This window comes from Danio rerio, chromosome 13 (genome assembly GCF_049306965.1).
Source record: "Danio rerio strain Tuebingen ecotype United States chromosome 13, GRCz12tu, whole genome shotgun sequence".
NCBI lineage: Eukaryota > Metazoa > Chordata > Actinopteri > Cypriniformes > Danionidae > Danio > Danio rerio.
In genome coordinates this window covers 19753896-19774615 of record NC_133188.1, presented here as the reverse complement: position 1 = coordinate 19774615, position 20720 = coordinate 19753896, and the positions used below count along the sequence as shown (strand labels likewise).

General features: G+C 35.0%; 2 protein-coding genes and 1 long non-coding RNA gene across 28 annotated transcripts in view; 2 read left to right on the top strand and 1 right to left on the bottom strand.

Moving 5' to 3' along the window:
• vdac2 (voltage-dependent anion channel 2) overlaps positions 1–20720 on the top strand; it is a 259631-nt gene that overhangs the window by 184756 nt on the left and 54155 nt on the right. The window lies entirely within an intron of this gene.
• Positions 1–20720, top strand: part of marchf8 (membrane-associated ring finger (C3HC4) 8) — a 259237-nt gene that overhangs the window by 222649 nt on the left and 15868 nt on the right. For all 26 annotated transcript variants that reach the window (NM_001161435.2, XM_073919832.1, XM_073919833.1 and 23 more), the window contains one exon: positions 7475–7655. In NM_001161435.2, the coding sequence (NP_001154907.1) occupies positions 7475–7655 (181 nt within the window). The remainder of the gene's footprint in view (positions 1–7474; positions 7656–20720) is intronic.
• LOC141377002 (uncharacterized) lies at positions 10961–18871 on the bottom strand. Its single transcript, XR_012388748.1, has 3 exons — positions 16419–18871; positions 14367–16308; positions 10961–13283 (listed from the first exon to the last, which is right to left on the bottom strand). It is a non-coding gene; the product is annotated as an uncharacterized lncRNA (long non-coding RNA).

The window sequence follows — 20720 nt, the reverse complement described above, 5'->3', positions numbered from 1 at the left end:
AAGAAAAACTTTAAACTGAATGTGAATTGGAGGTGCTCCTATCAGAGGTAGACCGGAGAAAAACTGTTAGTTGAGTGATTTCTGCCCATTTGATTGACAGAGACAACAAAGCTAAAGAGGTAGGACATCAGCAGCGCGAGTGGCGTAGTTCCTAAAGCATATGTTTTGACACTGTTATTCCTGGACCCGGTTCCAATCCAGCTTCTGATTAACTTGTTCTTCTTATTTTCCCACTACATATCAGATTTTGCCTACTCTTCATCACGAGGAACACAAGTAGAAATCATTAATAAGTGCATGTATTATGTTAAGCGCATTTGAGCATCACATATTATTTGCACATGTATTGAATGGAAATGTTTCTGATTCACGTATGCATGTTTGTCTTCAGATGGCGCCTTTATAGCAATGTGTGTGCAGTCGATCGCTCCGATTACATTGGGAAAACCGGCAATCACTGCAAATTGCGCTTCATGTTTGGCTGGTCAACTGCATGGTATGGAAACCTTATATACCTGCTAGACATGCGGATGATCTTGTCCCATACAGCTGCCATTGCACTGCTCAAAGATACTTTGTAGTGTGCAACTTAACACAGTTGTCTCTAGGAGTGGAAATAAAACAAACACACACAAGCAATGCACGTACGCCAGACAGGAAGTTGGAGTGGACCAACTCACATTCTCACGTTTATTTCATCGAAACCTGGCTACGCAAAGTTTTTGTGCGTGGGCAGCGTTGATACATGAGGCTCCTGGTCATGAGTGGGACCTGGTTTCTCCAAATGTAACGCCTGGCATTCCCTCCAAAGTGTTCAATTTTAATCTCATCAGACTAAAGAATTTAGTTTCTTATGGTCTGAGAGTCCTTCAGATGCTTTTTGGCAAATTCCAGGCAGGTAGTTGCTTCGGTCTGGCCACTCTACCATACAGGCCTGATTGGTGGATTGCTGCACAGATGGTTGTCCTTCTGTAAGGTTCTTCTCTCTCCACAGTAGAACGCTGGAGCTCAGACAGAGTGACCATCGGGTTAGCTTAGATGGCCGGCCAGCTCTAGTAAGCGTCCTGGTGGTTCCAAACATCTTCCTCTTACAGATGATGGAGGCCACTGTGCTCATTGGAGGTTTCAGAGCAACGGAAATTTTCTGTAATATTTCCCAGCCTTGTGCCTCGAGACAATCCTGTCTCGGAGGTCTACTAACAATTCCTTTGTCTTCATGCTTGGTTTGTGCTTTGATATGCACTGTCATCCCTGGGCCCTTATATAGACTGGTGTATGCCTTTTCAAATCATGTCCAATCAACTGAATTTACCACAGGTGAACTCCAATTAGGCTGCTGAAACATCTCAAGAATGATCAGTGGAAACAGAATGTACTGAGCTCAATTTAGAGCTTCACAGCAAAGGCTGTGAATACTGATGCACATGTGATTTTTCAGGTTTTTTATTTTTAATAAATTTACAACAATTTCAAAAAAAAAAAAAATTTCACATTGTCATTATGGGGTATTCTGTGTAGATTTTTGAAGAAATAAATTAATTTAATCCATTTTGGAATAAGGCTGTAACATAATATATGGAAAAAGTGAAGCGCTTTGAATGCTTTCTGGATGCACATTATATATTGTCCAAGTCATGGAATATCAAGGATTCTTTTGTTTGTTATAAATTTTAGTTTCTATTTGTCAAAATGGAATTTTTCTATTTCATATGTTTCAATCCAATTTTACATCTGTTATTATGGTTAGACTCGTTCCAAATTCAGGAAAATTCCAAAAAACATAATCAAAACAGACCATATGTCTTCAATGGTTCAATCAGAATATTATCAAGCAATCCGAATACTTCTGTGCACACAAATGACAGCTTCTTCTCTTCAGCTTCTTCTCTTCAGCATCAACATAAGGCACACATTCACAACATTTATTCAAAATTGTGGTAAATAGGTCCTGGAAATGTAGCTTATTTTAGTCAAGGAAAAGTCAGGGATTTGTTTTTGTTTCGAATGGGAGCCCTGTTTTTATTTGGTGTTGTGCAAAGAACTGCACAAAACAATCCTTTATTGGTCAATATTATGTCTGTGTAAATATCATTAGTGTGACAAGGAACAAAAATTGTTAGCCTGTAGCATTCATTTTGCCTAAAGAAGGTCTTTTTAACACATTACTAAACATAATAGTTTTAATAACTTATTTCTAATCACTGATTTATTTTATCTTTGCCATGATGACAGTAAATAATTTTTCACTAGATATTTTTCAAAACACTTCTATACAGCTTAAAGTGACAAAGGCTTAACTAGGTTAATTTGGTTAACTAGGCAGGTGAGGGGAATTAGATACGTTTTTGTATAATGATGGTTTAATCTAATAAAAATATAGCTTAAAGGGGCTAATAATTTTGACCTTAAAATGGTTTCAAAAAAATTAAAAACTGCTTTCAATCTAGCCGAAATAAAACAAATAAGACTTTTTCCAAAAGAAAAAATATTATCAGACATACCTTGAAAATTTCCTTACTCTGTTAACAAAATTTAGGAAATATTTACAAAAGAAAATATAATAAATAAAAGGTAAACTAATAATTCTGACTTCAACTGTATGTTGACATACGTGTGTCCAAAAAATGTAGGCTAAAGCATGTTTTTCCTACAAGTGTTGTAGTATTTAAAGCTTGTAATCTTAACAAATATTAAAGTGCCGCTATTAAATCTAAGGTTAAATCATTGTTTACTTTGTTAACTTAAATGTAGTGTGTATTGTAGCTGATTGATTGTGAATGTAAAACATCTGCAATGATGTGACAAAAGTGATGTTTTAGGGGATTTTGTTTTGACAATATATAAACTAGGGGTGTGCACCATGACTCATTTCATTAATGTTTAGATGAAATTTTTGTAACTGACTAGTCAGCTAGCTAGTGCAGATTAACCCTTTGATAGTCAAATATCATTGTCTAAAAAGAGCCAATTTAAAAATAGTCTTATAGAATCTGTGAATCTGACTGTAAAAGTTATACACAATGTGCTTTTCTTGAGTTATTATTATTGCAATTTATTATTTCCTTTTTTTAGTCAGGAGATCACATTGAGACAGCGCTGTCTCTTCTTCCAGTAAGATCTGGTCAAGACGGCAGGCAGCACATAAAGCTTCACACAAAAATCACAGTAAACAATACCACATAGTTACAAAATCATCATTCATAAAAAAGGTCAGATCATAACAAAACAATTACAAGTATTCTTTAAGACAGGGTTCAGAAGATGTTTAAATGCGCTCAGTCTGGAGTGTGTCAAGATCAAGTTGATTTTGCAGGTCTTTCCAAGTCCTATGAGCATAAAAGGAAAAAGCACATTTGCCAAGTTCTGACAAAACCCTTGGGACTGTTGACCGAATACAGGAACCAAATCTAGTGTGTTGATTATTTATATGTAATGTTAGCAAATAAGAAAGATAGGATGGTAGTTAAAAGAGCCTTTAAAGTATATAAGTACAAATGTAATTTTCTCCTTTGAAATAAAGATCTAAGGAATCGTACAAAATACAGTGATTCGTAAGTGAGTCTGCACCTGTGACAAAGTGAATTGCAGCATGATAAACAGAATCTAGTTTTCTAAGTAGAGTAGCAGCTGCATCCATATATAGATAATCACCATAATCAGATATAGACAAGAATGTACTCTCTACTAATTTCTTACGGCCTTATAAGGAAAACATTTTTTGGCCGGTTTAAGAAACCTAATTTTGGCCTAAGGTTTTTCAATAACTTGTCAATGTGTAAATCAAAATGTAGACTTCAGTATTCACTTTAAACTGATTTAGACTCAATAAAACTTACTCGGTGGTCTTGTTATTTTTAAATATACAATTCTTGTGTATTAAAAGCAGAGTTTGTTTAACTGCATAAAATCTACATCACAATTGCAATCATCTTCATGCATTTACTTAGTAAACAACACTCTTGCTTGCATGAGATTATTGAATTATAATAAATCAAATCAATTAATCACATTTTTGATTTCATAATTCGATCACAATTCAATTTGACACATTATTAGCTCATAATAACTGCATTTCTAACAGACCATCACTCAGTAAATTATATTTTGGAACCTCAAGATGAATTTTGGTGTGTTCTTTTTGTACTGTGAGTGGCATATTCAATAGTGTCAGGTCATAACATCAATACACCAATTATTACGTAGTAATAAGAGTTATTATAGACAAAAAGAAAAGTAAAGTTCGTAGACAAACTTCATGGTGGCTTGATGAAGCCTAGCCTGAATGTTTGAAGTAGTTTACTGTTTAAATAATTGAGGTAGTTTATAAGAAGTCTGAAACAGCTACCATAGATTGATAACTACATATAGATTAGCAGGTTTCTAGTATGCATTGGCATGTTTCTCGCTAGGTGGTTGCTAGGGGGTTCTGAGTAGTTGCTAAGGCATTGCTAGGCGGTTGCTAAGGTGTTGCCAGGTAATTGGATGTTCTGAATGGTTGCTTAGCGGTTGTCAAGGCATTGCTAGGGTGTTCTGAGTAGTTGCTAGTCCGTTGCTAGGGTGTTCTGCGTAGTTGCTTGGCAGTTGCTAAGACATTGCTAGGGTGTTCTAAATGGTTGCTAAGGCGTTACTAGGGTGTTCTAGGTGGTTTTTAAGATGTTGCTAAGATGTTCTGAGTGGTTGTTATGTAGTTGCTAAGGTGTTCCATGTCGTTGTTAAGTTGTTGCTAGGTGGCCCTAAGGTGTTTTGAGTGGTTGCTAGGTGATTGCTAAAGCATTGCTTGGTGGATGCTAAGGCATTGCTAAGTGGTTGCTATGGTGTTCTAGGTGGTTGATAAAGTGTTGCTAGGGTTTTCTGAGTGGTTGCTAGGCGATTGCCAAGGCATTGCTTTGTGGTTGCTAAGGTGTTTCTAGGTGGTTGCTGAGGTGTTCTGGGCCGTTGCTAAGGTATTGCTAGGTGGTTGCTTCGGTGTTCTGAGTGGTTGCTAGACAGTTGCAAAGGTGTTCCTAGGCAGTTGTTTCAAATTTATATATATATATATATATATATATATATATATATATATATATATATATATATATATATATATATATATATATATTAGATGTCGCCTACCCTGTTGTTGTCTATTGGAAGGAATGCGTCAATAGAGCCACCATTTTAGTACAGGGTAGCGCTCCTTTGAAATGAAAGTGGGACCAAGCTGCAGTGAAGCACTGTGGCCATCCAAAGCAAGAGAAATACACATATATCTATGATCGGGATTTTTCCTGGAGGTCAGTATGCCATTTTTTTTTTTTTAAATGACGAAAATTATAATTTCACATCGCTTTTCTACGTTGCTGGATAAGTGATCGCACAGATATTCCTGACAAAAAGCTTGTGTTTGTGTTTATGGAAATGTACTATCCACCCTTTCTGTTAAATTTGATCCAATCCGTGTCCTGAAACACACCTCCTCTCCTGCTTTTACTTCTCATAGTCAGTGCAGTAAGAGACTGTATTATCATCTGTTACCTGTTTAGCACGAAAGTTCATAACATACAAAAAATGTAAAAAACTAAGTCTTAATTATGAATTGTTTTACTTTTGTTCTTTTTTTCTTTGTTTGCTCATTATTTCACCCGTAGACAGTGCTAAAGTCCAGCATCTTCATGTAGTAACACTGGATTAGTGCGGTTAAATGACATTTGTCCTGGGAGCACTGTACAAATGTGGCGGCGTTTGACGCATGCTTAGGGTCCCTATGCGATATCTAGTGCATATATCTATTGCATGGTTCTAGTATAAATTAGCATGCTGTTATCATGTTTCTAGTATAAACTAGCATGTTGTTGGCATGAATTTATTATGAATTAGCATGTTGCAAGTATGTTTATAGTATGAATTAGTATGTTGCTAGTATGTTTATAGTATGAATTAGTATGTTGCTAGTATGTTTTTAGAATGAATTAGCATGTTGCTTGTATGTTTATAGTATGAATTATAGTTTGTTGCTAGTATGTTTATAGTATGAATTAGCATGTTGCTAGTATGTTTATCCGCTTGTTAAGTGATGACGTGTTTGTAACGTATTTAATACTGTTTCCGGGTCCAAGCCGCCATTCACTTGAGTGGAGAAATCATTCGTTTATGATCACTTTTTATTCCTATCACACATTAAAGTTAATTTTACATAAAGTAATAGTGTACACAGCAATCTCTGGGCTTGCTGCATAACAAATACCAATATTTTAACAATTTATAAAACAATGAATTACTTTCTGGCCATCGGATATTAGGCATGGACATATATATTGCGATCGTTACTTTCGAAAGTATTAAATCGCTTTGTAAACATTTATTATTACCATTTTATGAATCTCCCCATTCAGTTGAATAGAGCGTTTGGACCCGGAAGCCGCTCCACGTGACGTCACACTTAACAAGCGGATAGTATGAATTAGCATGTTGCTACTTATTTCTAATTTGAATAAGCATGTTGCTAGTATGTTTATAGTATGGATTAGCATGATGCTAGTATGTTTATAGAATGAATTAGCATGTTGCTAGTATGTTTATAGTATGAATTAGCATGTTGCTAGGATGTTTATGGTATGCATTAGCATGCTGCTAGTATGCTTATAGAATGAATTAGCATGTTGCTAGTATGTTCTAGAATTAATTAGCATGTTTCTCGTATAATTAGTATGTTTGTTAGTATATTGCTAGTATTAATTGGTATGTTGTTAATGTGACCAATGTAAAGTCAATGGCAGTTTTTTTACAATGGAAGTCTATTACAATGGACAGTTGTTAGGGTGCCATAAGTGGTTGATAGGGTGTGGCTAAAGGTCATCAGTGATTGGCTTAGTGAAAGTTTGAGGTAAATGAGCCAAAACTTAAGTCTGTATGGCAGTTATGAGGTCAGAAAGTTTGGTCTAATGTTAGGTCCATGGGACATTTTCGCATTTTCTGGGTTAGTTTTCGGAAAACCGTTAGTCGGATCAGTTGGAGAAGATATAGCAACCTAATTCAGACCAGTTTGGTGGTTGTGGTATGAATGGTTTAGGAGGAGATGCATATAGAAATTAGTCTCAGAAGAAGAAGTTTATGTAGTATAACAGTATTCTGGCTTTCTCAAGCCACCATAATGAATATCAAACACCACACAGCTGAAAATCAAATATAGTAATGGTCATTGGTTTCAGTGTAAAAAGTAGACTAATCACAACAGAGCAGGATCAGATCTTTTAACTGTTTCAAGTAGAAAAGAGAAATGCATGCATGTTTGGATACACACAGACCTATTAAATGAAACAAAACAAACTCATGAATACTTAATATTGTGTAATAGTGGCACTTAACTTAGCAGTTGCTTTTGTGTTTCAGTAATGTCAATGTGTGTGACTGCTTGTGTTACTCTGTGGTGGTTTTAGGAGGATGACCGAGTGTTTCTCCATCTCTCTCTCTCTCTCTCTCTGTAAATAAACTGTAGGATTTGTCACTGTGAGGGGGATGATGAGAGTCCGCTGATAACACCGTGTCACTGCACTGGGAGTTTGCGCTTCGTCCATCAGGCATGCCTGCAGCAGTGGATCAAAAGCTCAGACACTCGCTGCTGTGAACTCTGCAAATATGACTTCATCATGGAGACCAAGCTCAAGCCGCTGCGCAAGGTAAGCTATATATAAATACATAGGTCTACCCACCCATGCTGCAAAATACACAGCATTGCAAACTCACTATGAAAAGGTAATTAAGCTTCGTCAAAGCTATCCTTGATACAACAGATTTTTAAAATTTTTTTTTTGATGAATTCTGTATATACAGTTATATACAGAATTATTAGCCCTCCTGAATTATTAGCCCCCTAGTATGTTTTTCCCAATTTCTTTTTAACAGAAAGATTTTTTTCAATACATTTCTAAACACAATAGTTGCAGTAACTTTTATTTTTGCCGTGATGACACTACATTTTATTACTAATAATAATGATAATAATAAATCCGCTTGTTAAGTGTGATGTCATGTGAAGCGCCTTCCGGGTCAAACTCTATGGGGAGACTCATCAAATGGTAATAATAAACGTTAATGAAGTTCTGTAATACTTTCAAAAATCACGATCGTAAAGTATATATTCATGCCTAATATCCAATGGCCAGAAAGTGATGAATCTTTTATAAATTGTTAAAATTTAGTTTTTTTGTGATGCAGCAAGTCCAGAGACTAATATGTACACTATGATTTTGAATAAAATTGTCTTTAAAGTTTGATTTGACTTTTTTTTGGCCTAAAAGTGGCCTTAAACGTAAGTAGCGGCTTGGACCAGGAAACAGTATTCCTTATGTCACCACTTAATAAGCGGACATCGCCTTTGATGGTGCATTTACACCAGACGCAGAAGAAGCATCAAGTGCTAGTGATTTACATGTTAGGTCAATGCAACGATGCAAATAGACAATCTGCCGCATGAGACGCGCGAATGAAGCGGCGAGAGTTGAGCGTTTCATGTGCTTAAAATGCGTATTGCGTGTTTCGTGCGAATTGCTCGAGTTTGAAAATTGCAACTTCAGTGGACATTCGCGCCGCATGAACCAGCGAGGAGCTTGCTATTGTGGGGTCGTGATTATGACTTGGCGCCTGTTGTTGGTGTTCCGAGGGGAAAACCCTAATGCCGACAGAGACAACAGTTCACGGCTGAAAGCTTCCATCATCCAGGTATAGTTTCTAGAGGAGTTTATGAGCTCACAGAGCTGGGTGCACCTCTGAAAGGATCTACTGGACTCAGACACGGCTCCAAACGAATCGACGCTGTTTTTTAGCCTTCATAAAGCACAAAAACACAGCTATTCTCTTAATAAAATCCATGTTAGCCATTTAGCAAGAAGCCCTGCCCATCACGCGAATCCGCGTCTGTTGTGAGGTAAATTTAACTTGCTAATGAAGCGGATTTGATGCATGAATCATAATCATAATTTGATGCATAAACTCAAAATGTTCACTCGTCTATTTATATGTGAATAGCGCGATTTATTTGTTCTTGCCACATCTGGTGTGAACACAGCATAAAAGTAGCATCTCAAAGCACTTTACAGACATAAAATGTGCAGCAGTAAAAAGACACAAGGATAAATGCAAAAAAAAAATGGAATAATAAAATAATTAATAATTAAAATTATTTTATAATCAAATAAAAGCTACTCTAAATAATCAGTTTTAAGAGATTATTTAAAAACACTCAGGAATACTGCATTGCGAATATCAGAAGGTAAAGAGTTCCACAATTTAGGTGCCAATAAAGAGAATGCCTGGTCTCACATAGATTTTAGTCGCGTTGACTGAGCAGTCAGCATCAGATGAGCGTGAAGAACGTGTAGGAGAGTATGGAATTAAAAGCTCAGATAAATATTGTGGTGATAGACCATTCAAGGCCTTGCACGCAAGCATGAGGATGTGCAGATTTTTCAAAATAGGGGTTATGTGCTCTTATGTGCACTGGTCCTAGTCAGAATTCTAGCTGCTAAATTTTGTATTTTAACTTGTTTAGGGTGGCTTTTAGAGCTGCAACCAGCAAAGCGTTATAATAATCAATACAGGAAAATACAATTGTGTTAACAAAATTTTCATAATATATTTTGTATTTAATCATTATATTTATTAGATGTTTTGTAGGATGCTAGTATTCATTTTAAAGTGCATTTTAAAGGCTTAATTAGGTTAATTAGGGGAGTTAGGGAAATCGGGCAAAGCATTGTATAATGATGGTTTGTTCTGTAGACAATAAAACAAAAATATTGTTTAAGGGACTAATAATACACTGTAAAACCAATAGTCAAATTTCTCAAATGAAATGAGTGTAGTTAACTCAAAATTGACTGAAAGTTAATTCTACTCATTTGAAAAGAGTTTTGAACTCAGTGTTGATGGTAATGAGTTAATTAAATACCTCATTACTTCAACTTAAATGGAGTGAGTTGACAGTGCTCATATAGATTAGTTTTCTTTTTTACTTACGTAAATGGTTTGTTGCAATCGGTTTCCTCAAATGGTTTGAGTTAACTTATTGGGTTTTACAGTACTCACCCAGTTTGTTTGAGTTTTCTTCATTTATTGTGTTTTACTGTGCTCAATTTGCTTCATTTACTCAAATAGATTACGTTCAAAGTACTCATTAGGATTAGTTTTTGAACTTAAATGGTTTGTTGCAATCAGTTTTCACAAATGATTTAAATTACCTTTACTTTTTGGGTTTTACAGTGTATTGACCTTAATTTTTTTATTTATTTATTTTTTATCCTAGCCGAAATAAAAAAAAATAAGACTTCCTCCGGATTAAAAAAATATATTTTTTAGGAAATGCTGTGAAAAAAATTCCTTGCACTGTAAACAACATTTGGGAAATTTTTGAAGTAGGAAAAATTAAACCTTTCATGACAGACGCAGCATGGTCAGTTTTGTTAAATGAGAACATTCTAGAGTGGAAGTGGCTTTTATTGAGTTTTTAATTGCGTTTAATCAAGGGTGTGAGATACTTAAGAAACTTTGCTTGATTAGTGTCCTTAAGCATTGTTTTGGGGGATTTAAACTTTTCGCAAGTGCAGTTGAAAGTGCTTGTACTTTTACTTGATTAAATGTTTTTGTGCTTATTTTATTTCAACTTGAAAATAACTTATTCCTGTCACATGCACATTTTATATGGTGAACCGAAGCTCAAACATGCAGAACAAATCACTTGTACTTTATACTATTGCTATTTACAGAGTATAGTTTTCCTCAATATCTGTATATTCTTTTAATTATGATATTTGAATACTTTTTTCCTCTATAGATTGGTAACATGCAAGCCTTTAATCAGCTAATATTACTATTTTTGTCAGTATTCTCTAAATGCTGTCTGAAATTTCTATCGAAAATTGATATTTTTCTCAGCCTTTTTTTTTTTTAATGTTGAGTTTTTTTACTTTAAAGACCATAAAAAGGGCTTTTTCTATGTCATTTGCCAAGTGATGTTACTAAACCTACACACAGAAGCCTCATAAATTCCCAATTCCAATTCTACCCCTTAGCTCTTCCCCTTACCCCTACCCCTTCACGGGAACGCGCAAATCGAGGGTGTCCCAATTCTCTTTAGCTTAAAGGTGTAGCGCTAAGGGGAAGGGGTGAATAACCCTTCGAACAAAGATTTTTCAGGACTCAAAACCAAGGGGCAAGAAAATTTCCCAGAATACACCTGCCACAACAGCAGTATTGCTAAACCCGGAAGTAAGGAGATCCACAAATAAGTATTTTTTGTCATTATTACCAATTTTTATGACAAACACGTTTCAATATATTCATAACCGCGTTTGTGTTTTACCGTCATGCTTTTTAAAAAGAAAAACGCTAATTTCGTGATCTATACTCCCTATTAATAACTCCTGTACAGCAGTCCCACAACATTCTGACACTGGAATACCCTGTCAGTAATGTATAGTGGCTGTCAATGGGCTTTTTACAGTGTCTGCAATAATGATAATGTTGTTTTTGGTGTGTTTACATGGATTAATATGGCCACTGTGTAAATACACAGTACAGTTACGATCTTATTGTCACATTAGATTGTTATGGTAATATATTATATGCCTTCAATGATTTCCTGAAGATAATCACCAAAAAATGACAATACTGGAATAACCACAGAAGTCGCGATCGTCTGATCTCACATGAAGCAGGAGATTGCGATGACATAGGATGACGTGTGCAGGTTCTGTAGTGTTGTCACAATTCTTAGGGGTAAATTTTGAAGCCCTTCACCCTCGGCCAAGGGGAAGGGGCAAGCATACAAAAATAGAATTGGGATTGGGCCTTTCTCTTTCTGGGCTTTTTAAAGAAGAGTTAAATATGGGAATTAAATTAAATAATTAAATTTTAATTAAATTTTCCTTCTGCCCAAAAAGTAATACAGTTCTTTATTTTAAACTGTAATGGCCCTCAGCAACAGAAGGATTTCTTATTCTTATTTAACAAACAATTAAAACAACAAAGATGTTTTTAAAAGAGACATTTAACACTTTTTACATGACACTGTTTCTTTTCAGTGTGTTCAAGCAAAAAAAAAAAGAAATCCATTATTTCACTCCTACTTTCCATGTGCACCACTGACAGGTCAAAATTGCTCCCTCTCCCTCTCTTGGTGCTGCTGAGAGATTGTGGGGCACTGGCCAAAGTTTGCGTATAAAGTAAATCAAAAACTTCTCTAAAGAAAATGAAAGCAGAATCCGGGATATGTTAGGCGATTTAGAAATCCTGGCTAAATGCATTTTTAAGTCCCAAAAAGACGACATATCCGGGAAAAAGAGGACGTATTTTTACCCTAAATAATGAGCTGGATCAGTCTATTTAGTAAAAGGCTTTTCTTTTCCGTGTGTCCTCGAGCTCTTTCCAAAGCTACTCAGAACATTTGTCCAGTGCGTCTCTGTAGGTCTGCAGCACCAGAGTATCCGAGTCTGTGGCAGAGTATTCTCACGCACACAGAACCAGGCAGCTGAGGTAAATTCTTATGTGTGGGAAGCGCTGGTGTTGAATTAGGTATCACACTGGATGCACCACGACATACCATGATCGACTTGAGGCTCGCACGATGTGCGCTATCTTGCCATTCGGTGCCTGGCGTTGCTTAGCAGCGTATACAAAACAATGTAAAGATCGCTTGATGTGAAGTAAATAAACCAGTAACGTTAGATATGTGCCGTTGTTAGATACGTGTTACTGTCACAATAGATTTCTATCGTAAAACACCATAACTTGGTGTAAGTGCACGTTAAATCTTAAAGAGACTTGGCTAGCAAGCAGCGTTGTGATCACTTGGACCATTATTGATGATATTACTGTTTACAAACTACAGTGGCACGGCAGTATTTTAGAGCCATAGAATCACGATACTACCATAGTACCGGTAAACCATGCAACCCTAGTTCTTACTAGCCAAACGAATCGTACTTTGACGTGAAATGAACCCAGGAGCTGACCAAAAATGCTAGTGTGACAGCACCCTTAGTTTAACATCATAATGTATATTGATAAAAATAGTATATTTAGCTTATTGAGCTTGAGCCACTAAATATGAGTTGGTCATTGACTATCTTGACGATAATCATTAGCTTGTGATTATCATCCAGACATGTTGGCTTTTGTTTTAGCTTAAATATTTAACCCAGAGCGGATTTGCCCGAAGTCTTATATTGAGGAATCAAGTTAAATTTATTTTTTTAAAATAATAATTAGAAAACTGCAGTCGCTGTACCATTATATAAATGAGGCTGTTGCTATCAGGGGTCCGTTCTTCGTACCTCGCTTAAATGATCTAAGATGATTTGGCAGATCCTGGATCTTTTAATCTTGATAACTGATCTCTCGCTAGTTTGGTTCTCCAAACAAGTTCGCGAATCAGATTAGAATATCTGGATGAACTGATCTGAGATCGCTGCGTTTGTTGTTAAGGACAGATCTATCGATCCTCGAAATCATGATCAGCAATGCAACGATTGGCTGACGGCAAAGCAGCGTAATGACATCATCTGATTAATATTCAATTATCCATGTGAGCAAAATTACATCAAATTAGCAGTAAACGGTTTGTTAAATATGACACGCAGTAACTTCACATTTGTTGTGAGCTGCAGGCTTTACACTTTCATTTGTCAAGACAAGAGTATTCATCATGTATTTCAATGCAAATCAATGTATTTAGTTCTTCATTTAGAAAAGATTTTCTTTATTATAGTAACCGTTTTTTAATCGGTGTAAAGAATAACTGGTTGTTTCCAAAAGCATTTTGATATTGGTAAAGGCGTCTGCAACTTTTGTGAAGCATCACTGGCATATTAACTGTCAAAACATGTTTATGACTGCATATATGTATTACTGCTTTTAAAAAAAGTCACATATTGTGCATTTCTATTATACACAATTTGTAAGCGATCTAAAAAGTTCATATCAATAAGTTTTCTCTTTGCACCACCAGGTGGCAGTCTTTGTATTTTTATTTTGAGGGTGCAGATTGCATACGTTTTATTAATATGTATAACTTTATTTATTTTATTAATGACTATAACTTTTATATATATATAGTTAAAAAATATTTACTATTTTCCCAAGTGTATATAACTTTTACTGTAAGAAAATATCAGAACTCGGTACATACTTTCTGTATTATCTTTGCTTGAACTGAGCCGATCTAATCCTGTTTATATGATTTGAACCTGCTCCCGATCAGGTTTGACCTAGCAGATCTGTTGCCATGACAACAACTCTCGGATCAGCTTTGAAGAACGAAACGATCCTGGATCTTGTCAAATCGTCAATATCCAAATCCAGCTAACTGAGTAATCCACGTACGAAGAACGGACCCCTGGCAGCCAATTGTTAGTCTAATGATACTTGATGGAATTGTTTATACTGCTTGTTAAAAATGTTACCAATAAAATGTAGCCAGAATAGCATAATAATATATTTTATCATCAGTACACCACTCAAGGCCATGTATAATAAAATAATAAGCCTCAAGACACTGTCAGTGGCATTAATTTTATGACAACGAGGGTTTGCTTTGCGCTGTTTTGTATGCAGACACAATAACTGATCAGTCTAGATGAGAAGCAACCTGTCCTTTCAGATGATTGAAAACAAGTTGCTTCATAAAGCCTGCAGGAGTATTTTAAAATTAATTGTTCTAATGAATTGTTTTTGAGTGACAAGAGCGAGATGAAAGTCCAGCCACTTCAGCGTTCGGTCTTTGTCCACTGCTTCCTCTTTTAATTAAATTTCTGCTGCTGTGTCTCTCAAATGGAGCTTAAAATAGGACATCTCTAGGACAGCCTTTATGTCACCATAGTGATTGTGTTCGAGAGGGAGAACGAGAGGTTCCCAGATACCTTTTTAAGAAACTCCAGATGAATCGAGACTCAAACCCGGTTACTTTGACATGTCAGATTGACCATTAACAGGTACAAACCATTAACTGTCTTTCTTTATTCAGAGGCTTTTGATGGATATTGATATTTGAGCATGGCTCTGTTGAATTGATTATGAGTGTGATTATATGTCGACAGGTGTTGTTCTTGTTAACAAATGAACGGCGTGTGTAAACGTCACCACCCTTCCAGAAGAAAGAGTGCAGATCAGATCTCATCAGAAATTCAATTGGATTTATAATAACCACAGACAACGAGGTCAAAACGTCCTCAAAGTATTCAGATTAGGATTTGGCTGATGTGCTTCTCCTTTTTACCCCTGTAGTTGGTTAAATAACTACAGTACATTTAGTCCCCATGTGTGAAAAGAGAAGGTTCAACCATGAAGTAAAATTTGCTGTCGGTTTATGCTCCCTTTTGACATCCAATATGTCGGTGACAAAGCCAACATACTGTTATACTACTCTGTCCTCGAAACCAAACGTATCTCCTCCTAGGCTGTTCATGCCTAAAAGACTCAAGTTTGGTCAAAATATGCCTTCTGCAGACAAGATTTATGCTATATCTCCCCATACCAATCAGACTTATCGTTTTTGAATAAAAAAATAAAAAATAAAAAATTAATATTACATTTGAATAATCTAGGCATATAAAAAGATTGTACGAGCCCCAAAATTTAAACAAGCCTCAAATTTGGCCAAAAGCTGTGTTCTGCATTAGATTTAGTTTCTTTTCAGCTTTATCAAACTCTTAGTTTTCCAATAAATAGTTTTTAAGCTATATTTTTTACTTAAACTTTATTTATTTATTTTTTTTTACTTATTTGGCAAGCCACTTTTACAAAGTCATTATTTACTGATATTTTTCCATGTATTCCTTTCACACATATTAAAGGTTCAGGACACCCTGGAGAACTTTTTTTTTTATATATTAACAGATTTGTGTGTGTTGAGCATCAGTTAAGACAATGTTAGCACCTGTCAGCTTTAATTGTTTGGAAAACTGGATAATTTTGAGCTTTTGTCAGCTCATTTCAGCTTCCGGGTTTAAAATGATTTTTGGGGCGGGATCAAAATCGGCGACGTAGCTCAGTACTGCAAGTGCAATGATGACGCGTCAGTTTCTCATTATTATTCATAGCGGAGTTTTTTTATCCTATGAGAAGAGCCGGCTGCTTAATTATTCATGAGAGCACGTGCTTTCCGAAGGCAAGGCAGAACTGCCAGTTTCAAGCAAGCTGAGAGACATGGACCCACGGCATGCAGTAGCCGTTCATGAAGTCTCGTATGTGTTTGTTTCATGATCCACGGGGTTTGTTGCATGTTTTTTCCCTGCGATCTTGTCAGGGCCGATCATACAGCAAAGTGGCAGACGTTGACTTTCATCAGGAGTTTGTTCACATTCAGACACATCGCCGTGCTGCTGTGTTCGCCTAAATCCTCTATATTACCAGCCGGGCTAATGGTTAAAATAGTCAGGTCAGGACACCTGCTGCTCTGAGTCTGCATTCAGATCTATAATTTAGACCCGGGGATCGAGGGAGAATCCTCATTTATAGTGTTTACATGAACACACTTATCTTTATAATGATATAAATTGTGGTTATGTGTATATGAATTTACGAATAACAAATGTAGCAGGGCATTAAATTACTGTTTATTTCTTTGCATTTTAACTTTGTGAACTATAAACTCATGCGTCTCCTCACGGATTGTGTCTCATTTTGTGAGCTAACTATCAACAACAGTTGTTCGCTCCCCTTCTCCCCTGCTGGCCACGCCCACTCCTGACCTATGCTCGCGGAGCTCCATGCCCATTAATCATGCATCTTTTGAAAAAATTCTGAAGTAGTAGTGTCATGGCCCTTTAAGCATTACATTTTCAATACAATATACAACAAATTTTCATCTTTAGGCGAGCTAACACTGTTTGTCTTCAGTCGCTTCCCAGTTGATTTTTCCTGGGGTTTTTGCATCAGGTGCAGTTTTGTCTTCTTTTCTCTCCTAGAACTTATTTTTGGGCTGCCATGTGAACATTAATTCCAACCTAAAATAGTCGAGATTTCACCTCTACAAAATAAAAGATGTTATGCGTTTCAGCCGTTTTCTGATTGAAAACCTTGTCTTTTGTCTGCTCTTTTTTCCCCCCTCTGTTTTATAACGTCATTATATGAAATGTTTTAGGACTTTGTAGACTGTACAAAATGTTCACGTAATCTGTTTACCCAAGTCACTGACAGCCTTATATAATCATTTTCATTGACAACAACATGGTCAGAAGTCTGCGTACAGCTGAACTCCACACCCATATGTGCTCGAGTGTCTCATTTCACAACCGAAAGCATTACAAGGGAGATTCTCTTTTTTATTCAGATGCAAGATGCAGTCAGTGGTGTTTGCATAGGTCAGTTTTTCCATCAGACTCAGCAAATCATTTTACTGGTGCCACATTGACAGTCAGTGTGCCTTTTGGTGCATCCCATTCTTTAAAAAAAAAAAAAAAAAAAAAAACGATTGAATGCTGATCTGCTGGATTTTATACACTCATTAACAACATGTTGCTGAAATAGCTGAGCCTGTTGATCAGGGATACAGCAGTTCACCCAAAATTAAATGTGTAATTTATTCTTCCTCAAGGTGACAAGAAGATTGGAATAGTCCAGTAGGGGTGTAAAATGTCACACATCCTGTGTTTAATTTGTAAACACTTGCACATTTGCCTCTGTTACAAAATCCCGAAATTACATTGATATTAATACATTGGCATCTTATAAAAATACATTTGTAATTTAGTTTTATGCAGCAATGTGTTATTTTTTTGCTTTAACAATTTGAATAAGATTTGGGGTCATACATTATTTTAAGGAACATTTCTAGTCATTAGCAATTGAGTAAGACTTTTCGCTAAAAAACGACTTAACTGCTTTTTTTAATAAGGATTTGTTTTTATAATATTTTTATAATGAATGTATGTATCTGATTGATATATATCAGTGTATATGCATGTTTATATAGATACGTGTACTCAGATGTGTATGTATGGGTGTATTTATTTGTTTTTGCTATTGTTTTAATTCATACTTGTGGATACTGCAGGAATTTATGCATTTCCCTTTGGGATGAATAAATTATTCTATCTGTCTGTCAGTCATTTTATCATATTATTCTATTGATCATTTTATCCATCCATCTATCCATCCATCCATAAGTCTGTCCGTCCGTCTATCTATTTATCGTTGTATCGATCTATGGTATGTAACATTTTATCTATCTGTTTATATATTGTTGTCATATCATATAATTCTATCTGTCTGTCTGTCTATTTATCTATCTTAATAGTTATGTAGTAGTTGGGTGGGATTAGGGATGTAGAATACCATTAATAATACATTGGCATCTGATGAAAATATATTTATAGTTTTGTTTTCTGCAGTCGTATGTTAATTTTTGCTGTAACAATTTGAATTATTAAGATTTGGAGTCACACATTATATTAAGACGAAATTCTAGCTATTATCAAATCAATAACTAAGACTTTTTTTCTAAATAATTAGCTGCTTATTGAGAGTTGGGTAAGATTAGGGATGTAGAATAACATTATACATTGTAAATTCTAAATATGCAAGTAATACCTTAATATTAACAGTTAATAGTGGGAATTGTTACCTAAACTAAAGTGTTATCAGGTTTGGTGTATAATTGATGAATGGCAAATAATGCTCTTTTTGATTTGTATTAATGTTTAATGTAAGTATATGAAGTTTAGCATGACTTCCACTATACCGTTAAATGGTTAATTAACTTCATGAAAAGCATAACCTAACATCAGGGGTTCTCAAATGGCCAAATCTATATTTTCATTATAATCAAAGGTTTGGAAAAAATGTTTAAAAGCAAAATTTGTTTTTAATTAACATGCATATGCATCACAAATGAACAATTTAAAAAACCCATTTAAATACATAAATAACAAGTGTAAAAGTAGTAAGGAAGGTTTTGGTGTGATTTTTTTTTTTCATATTTCAAAACTCATTATAAATCAAACAGAACAGTTTTGTGTTGGATTTTCTTTTCTGGAAACATCCTCACCCATCCAAGCGCTTGACTGCAGTGAACAGTGTTGCCTACTTATCCCAGCCGAATGGATGTCATGACACAATGTCACACAGGAAAATGTTAAATATGTCACCGTTGGTTTCATTTCAGAGTTTCATCAAAAAGACATTAAAAGTTAAACAAAAGATTTACAAGTTTAATATGAGTATCAAAGTAGGAAATCCCTTTTTAATCCTCTACAAACAGTTAGTGCTCTTGAAGGATGAAATGAAGCTGGGTTTGGATTTGAGTCCAGACTTAAAGAACAGAAATTAAAACATTGGCCTGCAATTCTCTATAGATCTGTCATACAAGAGTTATTAAGGTATTGTTTTGAAATAGTTTGTCAGCTTTATACTCTTAATATAATTATAGTGACTTTATTTTAATTATCCATGAACTTAATTGTTTTGCTGCATTTCTATTTTTCTTTTTTTTTTTTTGCATATTATGACACAGTTACTAGAGAAATGGGTAACACTTTACAATAAGGTTCATTAGTTAATGCATTTACTAACATGAACTTATCATGAACAACACATGTACAGCATTTATTAATCATAATTGAACATTTACTAATGCATTATTAACATCCAAGTCCATGCTAGTTAACATTAGTTAATGCACCATGAGTTAACATGAACTAACAATGAACTACTATATTTTCATTTACTAACGTTAACTAACATGAACAAATACAGTAGTAGATGTATTGTTCATTGTTCGTTCATGTTAGTAAATGCATTAATTAACATTAACTAATGAACCTTATTGTAAAGTGTGACCGAGAAATGGAATATTAAATAAAATAAACTGTGGATGTGGCTTGTTTTTTTTCTACTGGGAGCTGATTGGATGTAGTAAAGTAGGCATTTCTATTTGCTGTCATTATAACACTGTTAAAACTGACAGTTGGAAGGGCGTTGCTAAGTATTTTAACCACACCCAAAACCTCAGATAGACGTAATTTGAGAATTTAACTGAAAAGAACCAGGAATTGCATTTTCATATTTTTGATTAAAGATTACATGGGCAAATGTTTTTTTTTTATCTAAATGACATGCACAGATAAATTGTTTACTACAAAACTAGCAATGTGAGCCAGCAAAATCAATATAGTTAGTTTTGATTTCATGTGTACTTTAAGTGCTTTTGATGCAGTGTTGCCAGATATTGTTACGAAAAACATACAAAAGCATCTCCCTAAAAACTGTTCGAAATAAATGTATATATTGTATTATGCAAAAAAAGATTGAAATCTCTGGTCAAGTGGACTGAATACATTAGATTGTTTTATCCAATGTTCGTAGAAATATTAAAATATTACCATCTAATTTCCATCCACATAACAAACATTTTTCAGTTTATGATCCATTGCACTCCCCTTCTTAATCCTCTCTTTAGTTTAAGAATTTACAGTTAATAATAACCTAAAGTTGAGTGAAGAAATAAAGATTTGACCCTCTCTGACCTATGTATATTTAGTATTGATATTATTTATGTTACCATTATATTGTTACTGTTATTTTTATATATTTTATTTTATGGAACTTTTATTTTTTTTATTGTGTTCTGTTACTTTATAGTTTGTAAAAAAGAACAATATTTAGCAATGGGAAATGTACACACTGTTAAGTGAAATCATTTTACTGTATTTATTGCTACTATTAAAAAAAAAAGAAAGAATTGCTAACCC